Source organism: Rattus rattus, chromosome 1, assembly GCF_011064425.1.
Source record: "Rattus rattus isolate New Zealand chromosome 1, Rrattus_CSIRO_v1, whole genome shotgun sequence".
Classification (NCBI taxonomy): Eukaryota; Metazoa; Chordata; class Mammalia; order Rodentia; family Muridae; genus Rattus; species Rattus rattus.
Genome location: NC_046154.1, coordinates 201,511,472 through 201,527,080, shown reverse-complemented (window position 1 = coordinate 201,527,080; position 15,609 = coordinate 201,511,472). Strand labels below are relative to the sequence as shown.

At 40.4% G+C, this 15,609-nt stretch overlaps 1 protein-coding gene across 3 annotated transcripts in view; it reads left to right on the top strand.

Moving 5' to 3' along the window:
* Positions 1-14,225, top strand: part of Usp15 (ubiquitin specific peptidase 15) — a 92,004-nt gene extending 77,779 nt beyond the window's left edge. For all 3 annotated transcript variants that reach the window (XM_032913272.1, XM_032913281.1, XM_032913287.1), the window contains 8 exons: positions 503-618; positions 791-1,063; positions 1,404-1,474; positions 1,820-1,935; positions 2,346-2,495; positions 4,682-4,785; positions 7,231-7,319; positions 12,260-14,225. In XM_032913272.1, the coding sequence (XP_032769163.1) occupies positions 503-618; positions 791-1,063; positions 1,404-1,474; positions 1,820-1,935; positions 2,346-2,495; positions 4,682-4,785; positions 7,231-7,319; positions 12,260-12,442 (1,102 nt within the window). In that variant the 3' untranslated portion in view covers positions 12,443-14,225. The remainder of the gene's footprint in view (positions 1-502; positions 619-790; positions 1,064-1,403; positions 1,475-1,819; positions 1,936-2,345; positions 2,496-4,681; positions 4,786-7,230; positions 7,320-12,259) is intronic.
* The last annotated feature ends 1,384 nt before the right edge of the window (positions 14,226-15,609 follow it).

Here is a 15,609-nt window from a genome sequence, read left to right as displayed (position 1 = left end):
AATCCAGTCGCTGAGGCCCATGTGAGAGAAGGAAGAACAGTGACTGCAGGTGTCCTTGGGCCTCCATCTCCACACGTATGATGTTTGCACATGCACGCACACACATACCCACCCCAACCCACCAACACCAACAAACAAAAGTGTAATTAAATTAAAGCAGAGCGTGCCGCCAGGTGTGGTTGCACTTACCTTTAATTCCAGAACGGAGATGGCAGAGCCAGAGAGCTGTGAGCTTAGCCTGGTCTACAAAGAGTCGAGCCAGCCTCGGTATACAGTGAGACTTGTCTCAGTCACAAACAGAAACACCGGGGGGCGGGGGGGAGCTAGAAGTAAATAATCACTTTTTGATATTAAAAACCACACAAATATAGGTTATTACTCAGCTTTACTTGAAGTGTGAGGTCTCAGGTTTGAGTTAAAACAGCTGGTTTTCTTAAGTAGACTGGAAAGTTAATTTTATAACAAGCTCATTTATTACCTGATTTTCTTTCTTTGTTAATAGCCGGTATGTCAAGATGTCTACTGAAACTGAGGAAACTGATGGACCCCTGCGTTGCTGTGAGGACCAGAATATTAATGGGAATGGTCCAAATGGCATACATGAAGAAGGCTCACCAAGTAAGACTTTCTAGTTGTGTTCTCAGTACTTCTGACCTAGACAATATTGCCCCAAAGACAAGCTTATGATGTGGATTACTAAACTAAGGCGCATGAGTGGATCTGGAAAACAGTACTGGTGATTTTGAAATGCAGTACGGGTTTACTTAAAGGTCTCCTTACTTGCACTAAGGTGAGATGGAGACAGATGAACCAGATGATGAGTCCAGCCAGGATCAAGAACTTCCCTCAGAGAATGAGAACAGTCAGTCTGAAGATTCAGTCGGAGGAGATAACGATTCTGAAAATGGATTGTGTACTGAAGAAACATGCAAAGGTCAACTGACGGGACACAAAAAGCGATTGTTTACATTCCAGTTCAACAACTTAGGCAACACTGATATCAACTACATCAAAGACGACACCAGGCATATAAGATTTGATGATAGGCAGCTTCGGCTAGATGGTGAGTATCTGAGAAATGGCTTGAACGCTGAACTTGAGTAGAGCAAATTATTTTTCAGGTGAGAGACCATACATACTATACATAGTAATTAAAACCTTAATGTCTTCAGTGGTGACAGTATTTACAAAAGGGGGGTTAGTCTATGAGTGCTTAGGCATTTATCACTTTAAATCTTAGATTGTGGCAGTGGCACGGAACAGCCCATAGTGCTTGCCCTGACCACCTAGGGCAAGTAGAAAGCATGGCAGTTCCTTTTCTGTGGTGTATATGTTGGCACAGAGATGCCTTTAACATTTCAAGCTAATGACATTTTTAATGAAAAAAATTTTTTTCACCTCAGAAAGATCTTTTCTCGCCTTGGACTGGGACCCTGACTTGAAGAAGAGATATTTTGATGAGAATGCTGCAGAGGTAAGGCCTCCCCCTGCCTCCTGACCTCATTGTCTTCTGCTCTCTCTTTACGTGACTAAGAGTTAATGATACTCTTCTTTCTACTCTGACTTCTACATATATGTTGATTTTAGCAGAAAACAAAGTTAACCTTTTTAGTCTTTAAGACAGAGTTGATTTTGAACATGTTTTCCATGAGTTTATTCAGCCAGAGGTTCACCGAGAAGTTGCTGCATGCACCTGTCAGCTGACATGAGTGTGTGATGCTTCTCAAAGTTTGGGTTGTCGTAAATGTGTGACTAAGAGTAGTTTTGTTTCATTTGTTCTCGTAACTGAAGAGTTACTCAACTTCATACTTCTCTTTAGGATTTTGAAAAACATGAAAGCGTGGAATATAAACCTCCAAAAAGGCCCTTTGTGAAGTTAAAAGACTGCATTGAGCTTTTCACAACAAAAGAGAAGCTAGGTGCTGAAGACCCCTGGTAAGAAACCGAAATGACTGTCTGCCTCCTCCGTCGGGCTTGTCCTGAGCACGCTGGCCACTCACTGAGTTTCCTTGGCATTGAGTGAGGTAGTCTTATATAATGAGCTCTAGTCTAAAGAGGGTGCTAATATCTTTTTGTAAAGTACCAAAGTGGTAGCCTTTATTCTCATGACTGTGTTTTCTTTTCCCTAATAAACCGGTTTCATCATTTCTTTGACTATATAGCTCATCTGAAAATGTGGCAGATTAATGTAGCGAGGAATCGCTTGCATGCTCACCTCTGTTAGGGATACAGTAATTACTCACTGATAAAAGGGGGACTGCCCAGACGGTGACTTTGATTCACAGTTTTCATTAATCTAGTCATGGTTCTGCCTCTGTCAAGCATCATGATTGTCTTCTTGATAGGTATTGTCCAAATTGTAAAGAGCATCAGCAAGCCACCAAGAAATTAGATCTGTGGTCCCTGCCTCCCGTTCTTGTGGTGCATCTAAAGAGATTCTCCTATAGTCGCTACATGAGAGACAAGCTAGATACGTTAGTCGATTTTCCCATCAGGTAAGTTAAATTCAGTAAAAACAGGCCTTCCTTTTGCAAATGTATGTGATGATTTCCTTATTTTACATTAGTAAGCACCAGGTATAATTAGACCAGTTTAAACATTGAAGTTTTGAGTAGTTGTAATAATTTGTTAGAATAATTTGTTAGAATTAAATTCACAAATTTTTTTTGTAGAGACTTTTCACAAACCAAAGGAAAAATACATTTGTTGGTTTTTGGTTTTTGAAGATACATTGTAACTCAGCCTGTACTAAAATTACCTCATGTTGTGGTGTCATTGGAAGGCGCTTTGTGGGCCCTGTGGCTCTGACTTCCTATTAATCATTTTATTATCACCCATCAGTCACTCTGAAATATGCTTTTCTAGAAAAAACTAAATAGTACAAAAGTATAAGGGAAGGCTTAGAATAAAACATCAGATGCTATCCTTAGCATTTCCTTCTTATATGGTATGACATCATGTGTAAAGAGAGAACAATCTGAAGGCAAAAATAAAAATTAATTTTCAAAAATCTGAGGCCAACATCTTCCTGGGGTTTTTTGGTTGGTTGGTTGGTTGGTTGGTTGGTTGGTTGGTTGGTTGGTTGGTTGGTTGGTTGGTTGGTTGGTTTTTACTACACAAAATTGGAAATTGAGAAAGTGTAGAATAAGTATTTGCCTTCCATAGTGGATTATACAGCTAAGAGCAGGACAGTCTCCTGTGTGTAAGAGGACATGACAGTGCTGACGGCACAAAGACAGTTGGAAGGCTATCTATTGGTAATGTGAACAGGGAGAGGTTTCCTGATTGACAGTGTTTTGCAATCACTGAGCATGACAGGGTTAGGGTTGAGCGTATTAGTGTGCTGCACCTCCAACCCCAGGCCTTGAAACAGTGTGTCACGATCATGTTCAAGGCCATTGTCTATAAAATCAAAAAAGGCATTTTTCTCTTAAAATACCAGGCTATAATGTTTCAAGAGGATATCATTTTAACAGTGTAAGTATTGGAAAGCTAGACTCAGTAGCAGTATGTTTAAAATTGAGAAGCATCATCCCTTTTTAATGATGCAAGCGTAGGAATGATGCCCAGAAATAAGGTGGTTTTGTTCTCTCTCGCTTTGCACACAGTAGGTAATAAACAGTATGTCACATTCAAAGGATGCTGCCCATTTCTAGTCTATAAGTCAGTCAGACCACAAAGCATAAAAGTCTTACATTTTAATATTTTCACTCATTCTTTGAAAATGTAGCGCAATGTATTTAATCATATTCAAGACTCTTCCCAACTCCTGCAAATCTACCCTCTCCTGCACACAAGGCCCCCTTCATGTCCTCCTTTTTTCTTAAGATTTATTTTTACTTCATAGATGGTTTGCCTCCTAGGTCTGTCTGTGCAGCACATGTGTACAGTGCCTGCAGAGGCCAGAGCTGCCATGTGGGCACTGGGAACTGAACCTGGACACTCTGGAAGAGCATCAGTAGTCCGACATGCTGAGCCATCTCTTCTGCCCTACCACTCCTGTCGTTGTTATTATAAGACACATCTCTTACACACACACACACACACACACACACACACACACACACACACACACACACACACACCCGCCATGTTGTTCCTGTGATTTAAGTGCAGAGTTGGGTTGTAAATGCATAAAGAGAAAACAAGCGCTTCACACAAGTTGGTCCATTGGTCTCCACATTTGACCAGTTGTGACTGGATGGAGCCACCCTCATCTGTGAGTGTAGAGCACTGTGTAGAGTGCAGTTAGAGGTTACACTGCAGCAGCAGGGGGGTTCGCCAAGTTTTTAATTTATGAATATTTATAAGAAAGTTGGTTTTTACTTTTTAATTTTTTCCTCTGGAACACTGAAAGTTAATGTGGTAGCATGAAAACATTAATCAGAATAACATTCACTGTTGAATTATTAACCTCTAAACAAGGATTTCCCAAAACAGTAAAATGTCAGGGGTACATGTATAATTTATTTGGTAAGTTATCTCTAGGTAATTTCTTCTATGAGGGGTGTGTGTGTGTGTGTGTGTGTGTGTGTGTGTGTGTGTGTGTGTTGTTGTTGTTGTTGTTGTTGCATGAATACATATAGGAGAGTCAGTATTAGCAGGAGGCACTATTGCTTTAAAAAAATATTTCACCATTTTTAAAGAAAGCATGCCTTACCTCTGATTTCCTTTTTAACAGTGACTTGGATATGTCGGAATTCCTAATTAACCCAAATGCAGGCCCTTGCCGCTATAATTTGATTGCTGTTTCCAATCACTATGGAGGGATGGGAGGAGGACATTGTAAGTTGACACTTTACATTTTAACCTTTTCCATTTCATAGACTTTTCCTGTAACATAGTTAATACTTTTTAAAGTAAATAAAATATCAGATGAGTCTTTCTCATAATCATTGTTCAGTACTTATAAGTGAATGAGTCGCCTGTATAACTTGTCTTTTAAAAGCCAGCTCTACAGAGGGATAGTTACACTCCTCAGCTGAAGGCCAGGGAGTACATGTTGTCTGCTAAGGTGCTGCCCCAACCCACTCTTCATCTTCTATCCTTCTCAGGTATCTAGGACTGTGTTCTTCTCCAAGTCTTTGCTTTTTTAAGATTTATTTATTATGTACACAGCATTCTCTCTACCTGTATGCCTGCAGGCCAAAAGAGGACACCAGATCTCATTATAGATGATATATGAGCCACCATGTGGTTGCTGGGAATTGAACTCAGGACTTCTTGCTGCCAGTGTTCTAACCACTGAGCCACCTCTCCAGCTCCTGTGTTCTTTTCAACCATGTATATTTATTTAACTTGAGGAGTGGGTACTGTTGATCTCAGTAACTCACTTGTCTACTTTGATCTTTTGCTTTTTATGATTTAGAATTATGGCATTTATCTTTCCACTCCAAATTACACTTAACTTTCTACTATTGTAAGCCTGAAAAAAAAGTCATTATTTATAGTCTGTTATCTAAGGATTCCTTTGAGCTATTCAAAGTGACAGTTCTTCGCATAATGAGCATGCCCAATTGTAGTTGAGGTTGACTGTAATAGTTTACACTCCACTTGGCAGATTTTCTTTCCTGTGATATATCCTTTTGTCCTTTTCAGTACCTGGTTGATTTCATTAACTGAGTAGAATTCTTGACAATTTCAGTCATAAGTGAAATTCTTTTTTAATATATATTAATAATTTCACTTTGAAATCAAATCTAGAGTCCTAAAACAAGCTACATTGCATCTGCTTCTCCTTCTGAAATCACCAGAACAGTATGGGAAGTAACTATCCAGGTCTACTGGAATCCATCCCTACATCTGGGCTGGACCCCAGAAGGCTTCTGGCTTGTGTCATTATGGACTGTCAGTCGTTGTCGTCTCCTCCTCCTCTTCTTCCTCCTCCTCCTCCTCCTCCTCTTTTTCCTCTTCCTTCTCCTCTTCCTCCCTCCTCCCTCCCTCCTCCCTCCTCCCTCCTCCTCATCCTCCTCCCTCGTCCCCCTCCTCTTCCTCCTCCTCCTCCCTCTTCCTCTTCTTCTGTTGTTGTTGTCGTCATCTACTCTGGCATTGTGCAGTCCACCACTGCACCCACAGTCCCACTTATGTGTGACTGGCTCTTCATGGCCACTCATGGACTGTGTCTGTTGGTTTTATTATTCTTGCCTTACCATTGCTTTTTAGTCATCCTCTCCAAAGGTCTAACTTGCTAATATTTCAAGGAATTTTACTAAACCCTTTATTTAGTCTATCTCATATATTCCAAATTTTCTTTAAGACTGAGAATGTTTCTTTTGTAAGTGCATTGTCTGCGCTCCAGTTCTCTTGAGTTCAGATTGGCAAGCTCAGCACATGCAATAGGCTTCACTCAGCTGAGCAGATTTAAGAATGGATACAGAACAAAAGAGGCTGTCGCACACAGACAAAAGATGTACACAGCTGTTTACTGTGACTCTGAGTGGTTGGAAGGAGGAAAAATGACTGAAGGCTACACAAGGAGCCTATGCTACCACGCTGTTTCTCAGCTCCTCATAATGTTGATCATAATGTTGTATACGTATAACTATGGTTGGAGAGTGTTCTGTTAGCACATGGGAGTTGTGAGTGAGTAGTTTGTATGGAGCATGGAATAAAAAGTAGCACTTTTTATCCTGCCCTGTTCTGTACTATGCTAAAGACGGAAAAAAATTCTAGTGTGTAAGAACCCAGGTGAGTAAGCAAGGTTGTCAGAAAGGAAGACGTCATAGGAAACTTAAGTAATAAAGATGCTGGATGTAGGTCTCAGACATAGCCTGGGTTTAAGTCCAGCTCAGCTGCATGACAGCTGCACTGCCTGGAACAAACTGTCTTTTGGAAGCGTAAGGATTCTAGCTCTCCAGTGAGCATAGGGATGATACCTGAATGTGGGTGCAGTGCACAGCGCTGTGCCTTCTTACAGAACCACTGCATAAATGAAAGTATCACTAATTGCCACTGGTTAATTTTTTCTGTGAACTAAAAAAAAAATCATAAGTATATTCTTCTGAAAAAAAAGTCACAAGTTTATAACTTAGAAAAAAAGTATTTCTTAGGCGCTTAAATTGCTAGAAATGATTCGCAAAACCTTTTGTCAAATCAAGTGAATGTGTTGTATAGATGCTTACCTTCAGGTGAATGTGCTAGCCTCACACCATGCCCTTAGTGGGTATTTCTTATGCACTGATTACAGTTGTGAGGGTTCTAGTCACAGAAGCCATTGTCTTCTTTCATTAGATACTGCTTTTGCAAAGAACAAAGATGATGGAAAGTGGTACTATTTTGATGACAGTAGCGTCTCCACTGCATCTGAAGACCAAATTGTGGTAAGTAAGTCTTCAGTTTCTCAGGTCACAGGGTGAGCCTCTTAGGAAGATTTGTAAGTTAACAGAAGGGAAGACAGGGCTGAGATTTGCTCATGTACCAGGGCCAGGCATGGCGGCCCATGTCTTTCGAGGCCAGCCTGATCCACAGTGAGTTCCAGGACAGCCAGGGCTATACAGAGAAACCCTGTCTCGGAAAGAGAAAAGGAAAGGGGGCCACCACAACATAGTATTTTGTATCTAGCAGCTTGTTGCAAATGGTGTTCATTCTGTCTTCAAGAAATAGAAAATTGCTTGTGTAGAAATTTATCTTGAGAATCTTCTCATCACGAAAGTTGCACTGTGAACATTTCTTGCCATTTTCAGATGAAACAACTTTCTGAATGTGAATTTCCAATACAGGTGTCCATGATGTAAGAAATGCTGACTCCTGTGTTTTCCAGATTAAATACTAAAGAGTAGACAGTAGTTTTTAGTTTATAATATTTCAAGTGTTCAGCTTCTTAAAGCAAATTAATAAACTTCTGAACCCATTTACTGGCGCAGATTTACTCTGTGAAACAAATAGGTCTAAAATAACTTTTTGTCTCTTTTCCCTCCTGTCCCACCTGACGTGTGTTTGTGCGTAGGCTATACAGTCTTATAGTGTCCCGAGAATGTGTTCTGAAGCAGTGTTGCCATTGTAACAACATCAGAATGTCCTCACACAAGCTTGTGTGGCAACACCTCCTACATACCTAGGCACTATTCCAGCTTAACAAAACATGTTAAATCCTATACTGTCTTTTAAAATAGGTAAATGACTCCTTTAACATCTCCCATCAGTGTTCAAATATGTATCCTACACTTCAATTCTATTTCTCTAATCTTTTCAGCCCAAAAATGAATTGCCCTAATCCTGCCTTCAAATAAAAATTTATCTTGTTTATAAAAGGTTTGAGACAGATAAAAGGCCATCAGTTGATAAAGGCCATCAGTTTCCACACCCCACATAAACCAGACTTAGTGCTACAGTCCTGTAATCCCAGAGCCCAGGCAGTAGAGGCCGCACATCAGGAAGTCCAGGACACTCTGTGACAGAATGAGTTTGAAACAAGCTTAAGCTGTGTTGTGACCTAGCCCCAAAAATAAAAAATGAAATTGATGTTACGTACTTTAGCAGTGATTCTTCATTTAGTCAAGTAATATTTGAGTATTTGTATATGTGTTGGGTAGCTTAGCTCCATTCTAAACAGCTGTCTGTAGTTCACTGTCTGTACCCTTAACAACCCAGATACAGACAAACTAGCTATCATAATGTGGCAGTTACCATTAAATATGTTTGTTTGAGACAGAAGGGGGTGGCTATGCTTAAGGAAATAAATAAATACAGAAAACTCAGGTCTGAAGGCAGTGTTTGACCTACCTCTGCTCGTACAATTAAGCGTGTATTAAACAAGTATCACAGATGTTCCAAACACAAGAACACCTGAAAAGACAGAGGCATGACAAAGCATGACATTTGGAGGGATTAGAAGATCATTTGACATGACTAAATGAGGGATGTGGAATTTGGGGATAGAATTAGACTAAAGGTCAGATTAGCACTCGGGTAAAGAATGTGGCACCCTAATTGTCCTACAAGCTCAACTCTGATTGCCTCTAAGGCAGTTGATTGGCAGATAGTGTACCAGCATTGTGTATTGCATCTTCTTATCTCTCTGAAATCACTAGAGCAAGGGGGCTGGAAGGCATCGAGCCAAAGAAAGCCTACACAGGAGGCTGGCAAGTGATTTAAGCACTTAAATTATTCTGCTCAAAAGAAAGGGAGCTTGTGAAATAGTTGGGTAGTATTAGTAAAAGATGACTGGAGTTGCTTATAAAGGTAGAAATGCAGTGATTTATCAAAATTGGAAGGAAGTTTGCCAGTGACATTTGGTGTCACTGATATCAACTAGGTATGACAGACTAGTTCTAGAACCAAATTCAGTTCAGGGTGAGAGCTGGATTATTTTTAGCCAGGATAACCCCAGCCTGCTAAGTGTGAGGGCATGAGCTGTTATTTTCAGCTAGCAGTTGAAACCACAGGCTCTTTTGAGATGCTGGCGAGGGACACAAGCTGAGACAGAACAGGGTATCTTTAAAGGATTTAGTGAGGCCACAGAAGAATTTAGTAGGAACTTGAGGAGAGAAGATGTAGGGAGAGGTAGTGTCACAGAAGGCTGAAGTTACTGGAGAGAAGGCCGTGAAATACAAAGTACTGAAGGACAGACCACTTTAAAGGCACCCAGGTGACCCTGACACTGTTGACCCTAGCGGAAGCCATTTTGTTAGGATGGTTTGGACACGTTAGGTTACATTGAATTAGAGCTGATGGTTAGGTGATGGGTATATTCCGTCAGCCTAGTGGAGGAGAAGAGAGGTTGAAGGAATGTGGAATGGAAGTTCTCATGGTAGGGCTTTTTGATGCAGAATAAAACAAGTAGTGTTTAAGCCAGAGAGGCATGTCTGGTGCAGTAGATAATGCACCACATTGTGGCACGTGTCTATGATTTTAGCATTTGAGACTCAGGCTGGAGATCACAAGTTCCAGACTGTCTTGTGCTACATGGCAAATCCTATGTCAACATGGACTATGTTATTAGCTTACAGCATATCAGATCTCATTATGACATTCCCTGCCCTTTGCACCCCAGAGCTCCAGGTGTCCTGTGTTCTTCTGCCCAGAACCTCGTGTCCCTTTCTCATGGCTGCCATATGGTTTCACTGCCTGTGTCCACTCTTCCACACCCATGGAACATATATGAACATACATGTACATAAAGCATTAAAAAGTTAGGATCTGCTTATGAGGATTATGTTTATCTTTTTGAGTCTTTTTGTCTCACTTTTCCAGATAATTTATTTTCATAAAAATTTATTATTTCATTTTTCTTGATGGCTGAATAAAATCTGATTATGTACATATACCTCATTTGCACTATCCGTCATCTGTTGATGAACATCTGGACTGGTTCTGGTTCACTCTAGTGTGAACGTAGCAGCAGTAAACATAGATGTGCGAGTGTCCCTGGTAAGATGTGTGGGTCCTTGCACATGTTCCAGCAGTGGTACAGCTGGGTCTAGGGCACTTCTCAGCTTAGCATTTTAGAAAGCTCCATACTGAGTTCCATAAAGGGCTGTACCAGTTTACACTCCCGCCCGCCTGCAGGAAGTGAAGCTTCCACTTTCCGTACATCCTCAACAGCACTCGTCATGTGCATCTTGATCTCAGCCATTCTTACTGTGGTTAGGTGGACTCATAATTTGCATTCTTGTTGGCTAAGCGTGGCTCATATTTAAAACTATTGTTTATTGTTTCTTTTGAGAACTGTTCACTGGCCCATTTATTGGTTGACACTTTTGTTGTGGGGGTTGAATTTTTGTAGTTCTTCATTTAGATTTAAACCCTGTTTGAAATATATGTAGTAAAGATTTTCTCCCATTCTGTAAGCTGTCAATTCACTCTGCTCATTAGTTTCCTTTGCTCTGCAGAACCCTTCATCTCCTGAAGTGTCCTATGTTCATTCTTGGTAGCCTGGGCTACCTTATAAAGTGATAAAGGGGCCATGAAGATGCTCAGTGGTTAAAAGCACTGGCTGCTTTTCCAGGGGCCCTGGGAACTCTTCCCAGAAACCAAATGACAGCTCACAACCATCTAACTCCAGTTTCAAGGGATCCAGCACCCTCTTCTAGCTTCTATAGAACCAGGTTCTCATTGATGCTCAAACATACTTGCAGACCAAACACCTATACAAAGTAAAAACAAATTTAAATAAATTATAAAAGATACACCTTTTATTGGACACTAGCTCTCAGTCAGGACATGAAGCTTCAGCCTCAGTTGAATCCTTCATAGATAGGGGTGGGGCAGGTGGTCATGCTCAGGTGCGCCAGGCCCTCCGCAGTGACCCCTCTTTGGTGGTAATTGAATCGATCATAACCTCTATGCAAACCTCCAGCAGTGCCGTGACAGGGTAAAGTTCCACATCAGTACCCAGCTTCCAAGTCTAATCTCCAAGCTACTTCTCCTCCAGTGGCTCAGGCCATGCCACCCTGCAGTCCTGGGTTAGCAAAGCCCAGTTGCCTGCAAGGGCTGCTGGGAAGGGAACGCATACCCTTGAAAATAGTCCTTTGAAATGAGTATTTTCAAGTTGGGAATGGTAGCACACACCTTTAGTCCCAGCACTCGGGAAGCAGAGACAGGCAGATCTCTGAATAGGAAGGCAGCCTAGTCTATAGACTGAGTTTTCCAGGACAGCCAGGGCTACACAGGAAAGCATGACTCAGAAAACCAAAAAGAAAAAGAAATGTCTTTCGCATATGTGAATTATACAGGAACAGGTTTCTGTATGACATTTCAGGGGTGTGAGTAGTGTCCTTCGGTAAGCTTTATTCTCTGGACTTGTCCCATCTACTCCTGCCCTTTTCTGTTCCTGATTGTCACTTTTGTACTTTTTTTTTTTTTTTTTTTTAAAAATCAGTGTTCTCCTAATAAATACTGGAGAAAAGTTCAACATGTTTAACCACCCGAGGAAATGTTATATAACAGGAAAAGTTGCACTAGAGGTCCAGCATAAGCTGAAACACTTGTTGTTAGATAGAAAGATACTCAACCTTCAAGTAAATAGAAAAACTATTGTGTTTTATATTATGGTAAGTATGTTAATTTATATTTTGACTATATATATATTTCTTAGTCCAAATTATATAGAATTAACCTGTTTATTTTTAAATATAGAAATAATTATTTTAGCCAATTTTAGTTGCTTCCTTATGATCATGTATAGTTTTGCTATTTGTTTTTTTTGTCACTAAAATTGGTTATTAGCTAAAACTTTGTGCCAAATTAGCTAAAACTTTGTGCCATATCAGCTATGATTTTTGTGTGTTGCCACCATTGACACACCTTACTTGTTCAACAGTCCAAAGCAGCATACGTGCTCTTCTACCAGAGACAGGACACTTTCAGTGGAACTGGCTTCTTCCCTCTCGACCGAGAAACTAAAGGTGCTTCAGCTGCTACAGGTGTCCCCCTGGAAAGTGACGAAGACAGCAATGATAATGACAATGACCTAGAAAATGAAAACTGTATGCACACTAATTAACGAAAGTCCAAGAAGCCATACGAGAGAGAGAAAGAGAGAGAGACTTTCCTGCCGGTGGTATCTGTGGAGACGGAGTTACCCACCGCATTAAACAGAGGTCTGAGAGGAGGCGTTTCAGATACCCGAATGTAAATCCTTTATCAGATTTTAACTTGTGCAGTACTTGAAGTGAAACACAATGAAAACTTTAACAGAAATTGTCTCTTAATACATTTACAGTCTTGTATTTACAAGCTAAATATATATAGGAAATCACAAATAAATCCCTTTTAAGTTTGCTGCTGTTTTGATGAATTATGTTTTCTTTAATTTTTGGATGTGACTTAATTGATGACAAATGTTAACTTTGTGGATGTTGGTCATTAATTTTGCTCTAATAATACTGCAAGGAAACTCTGGCTGAACTGAGTTCTTGGGTGATCTAGTCCTGTGCGCTAGGCTGCCTGTCTGCACCTCTCGGGTACTTAGCTGCTGTCACTGTGGCTCAGACACTGCAGTGCCCTTGGTACACCAGGTCTCCCAGTCTGTCTGTCCCTGGTAATCAGTGTGGCTCTGTTACCACAACCTGAGGAGCGGTCTTGAGGAAGTTCCCTTTTGTTGTATCATTAAAGTGCAGAACATTACGTTTATCTCACTCACTGTGGGAACACGTTCTAGATTTCACATGCCATCAAAATCATTTTCAGCTACATGTAAGTATCTTTCACTGCAATTGGAATCTATAAATTTTTCAATTTTGTTTTGGTTTAAAATGCTTATCTTCAATCCACTGTTGGTTAAAATGAAAGGTTTTATTTTTGCTGTCTATTATTCTCCACTCCATTTTGGTAATTTGGCAACTTTTTAGCTCTCCCAGTTACTATAGCTTTAAGGCAGGCTGGTTAGTACTCTGTATCTGTAGTAAGAATTGCATCAAAGTTAGGCGAGGTTTTCTGTTCATGTACTAGCCTTTAACTCATTGCTAATTTGACTCTAGAGGTAGGTCTGTTAACTTTCTCTGTGTGTTCCTGATGGAATTCACCATAGCCTTACAGCTTCTCTCAGAAGGTAACTTGTATAAGAGAAATAGCATTTGCATGTTCGTTCCACAGTCAGAACCTGTGCAGCACATGACGCATACAAACCTTGGGTTTCATTTAGCTTCTCACAGTCAAGGATCCAAGACGCCAAATATATATGTGAGCATTTGATATATTTTCATTTGCTGCTTTTCTCTCCCTCTGATCCAGTTGAAAGAATGTATGGATGATTGGCAGGCAATACTGCCTTTAATAGGAAACTAAATGCTGGGGCACATTTCACATCCGACTACCTGAGAAATCGCTTTGTGTCCCACTGTTATTAAAGCAAAAATTATAATGTTCTTCACTTGAACTAATCAAATACAATAGATTATAAATTGTGTATTGTAAATAAAAGTTCACTCTGTGAGTGCACATTTTGGTAAATTATTTATTTATGTTAGCATTTTAAAAGAAAGGGAAAAAAGTGCATTTGACCAGGATAAGTAAGGTATGTTGATCATGGCTTTGCTTTATATCTTGATATTAAAGCTGGTTTTTCATCCTGGTCTTTTAAAAGCTGCTTTGGGTGTTGTTTCTTTTTTCTTTTCTTTTCTCTTTTTTTCTTCTTTTTATCTCTCTCTCTCTTTTTTTTTAAATGTAAACACAACCTCCTGCATGACAGAGGTTAATATTTTGTCTGCACTTGGGTTCACTTGAGTTTACATTTGAAATGTGCATGTTTATTTATACAGATTTCAATAAAGCTATTGACAGCCTTATTTAGTCTTTTATTTCTTACTCTGAAACCATTGAAGTAAGTTCCCTGTTTTCTGCACAGATGACTGTACAGCGACATTATCGTTAGTATTGCAAAGGGAACCAAGTCCTACTGAGGATCTTTTAGACTTTGGTTGGTTTTGTTTTAACTCACGGATTCACTGCACAGACTGCTCAGTTTTCCGCTCACCTTTGGAGCATGAATTTGTTCTGCCCTTGAACTGCCTTTCTTGTGTTTAAAGTCCACATTAACTTCTTATAGACCTAGATTATGGTGTCCACCCTGACTCTCTTTGTTTGTTTGCTTTCTGCTGTGTTTTGATGGTGCTGTTTACTACTTTGTCCATTTGTTTGGTTTCTGAGTGGGTCTCAGTTTGGTCTTCCTCTCCCCTGAAGGGCCAGGCCAGGCCCAAAGGCTTGATCTCCCTGCCTCTGAGGTGCCGGGATTACAGCTGAGCACCACCGTGCCCTGACTAAGACCACATCCTTTCAATGCATGCCATCCATTTCTTTCTCACTGAGAGAAACATTTAGAGAATGCTGTGGATGCCATTGAGTCTGTCAAGTGATAGCTTCATCTGCAGAAACTAACCTTGTAGCATAAACAGAACTACAAAGGAGATATCCACATGGAATACAGGGTCATTAGGAATAGATTTAGACTAGAATTCTACTCGTAACTTTGCCTGTTAGTAATGGTATGATTTTGAACTTGCTCTTTCTTAGCCTGTCGCTTGACCTATAAAGTAATGATGACTCCATTAGCCGCTGTTTATCGAGGGCTTGCTCTAAACCAGTCACTCTATTAAAGTGTTTGTGTGCATTCTCCCACCTCATCCCACAAAAAGCTGTGTGGTAGGCCCAGTCATCATCCTCACCTCCCATACATGTGTTCCAAAGCCCCCACAGTTCCTGTGTGCTGAAGTCCGCATTGTCCCCTCAGACGCACACCGCCTCACTGTGTTACAGTGCCTTTCTCACCAGACAACTCAAGTGGGATCATCTTGTCTTCCAGCAGGCAGGCTTTTGTTGAACAATGTGATACTTGCTTCTGTCTGCATGGAAAGTGCTGTTGTTAGAAACCTTAGCTCCCCTCCCCAGATCCCTTCTCTCCCTGTAGGAAGGATGTCAGCTGGTATACTTAGACTTTCATTCCAAAATGAACCTTATTGACTTATCACATTTTTCACTATTTTGATTGATTAAATGTTAGATATTACGTGGTATATAATTTAAACCATTTCCCTAATTCAAGTCTTTTTTTTTAACCATCACATGTAATTTTTCTGTTATGTTTCATTTAATTCGGGAAGGAGAGTGCATGCTATGCATGGCATGTGTGGAGATCAAAGGACAACTCTCAGAACTGTGGTCTCTTCTCCTACC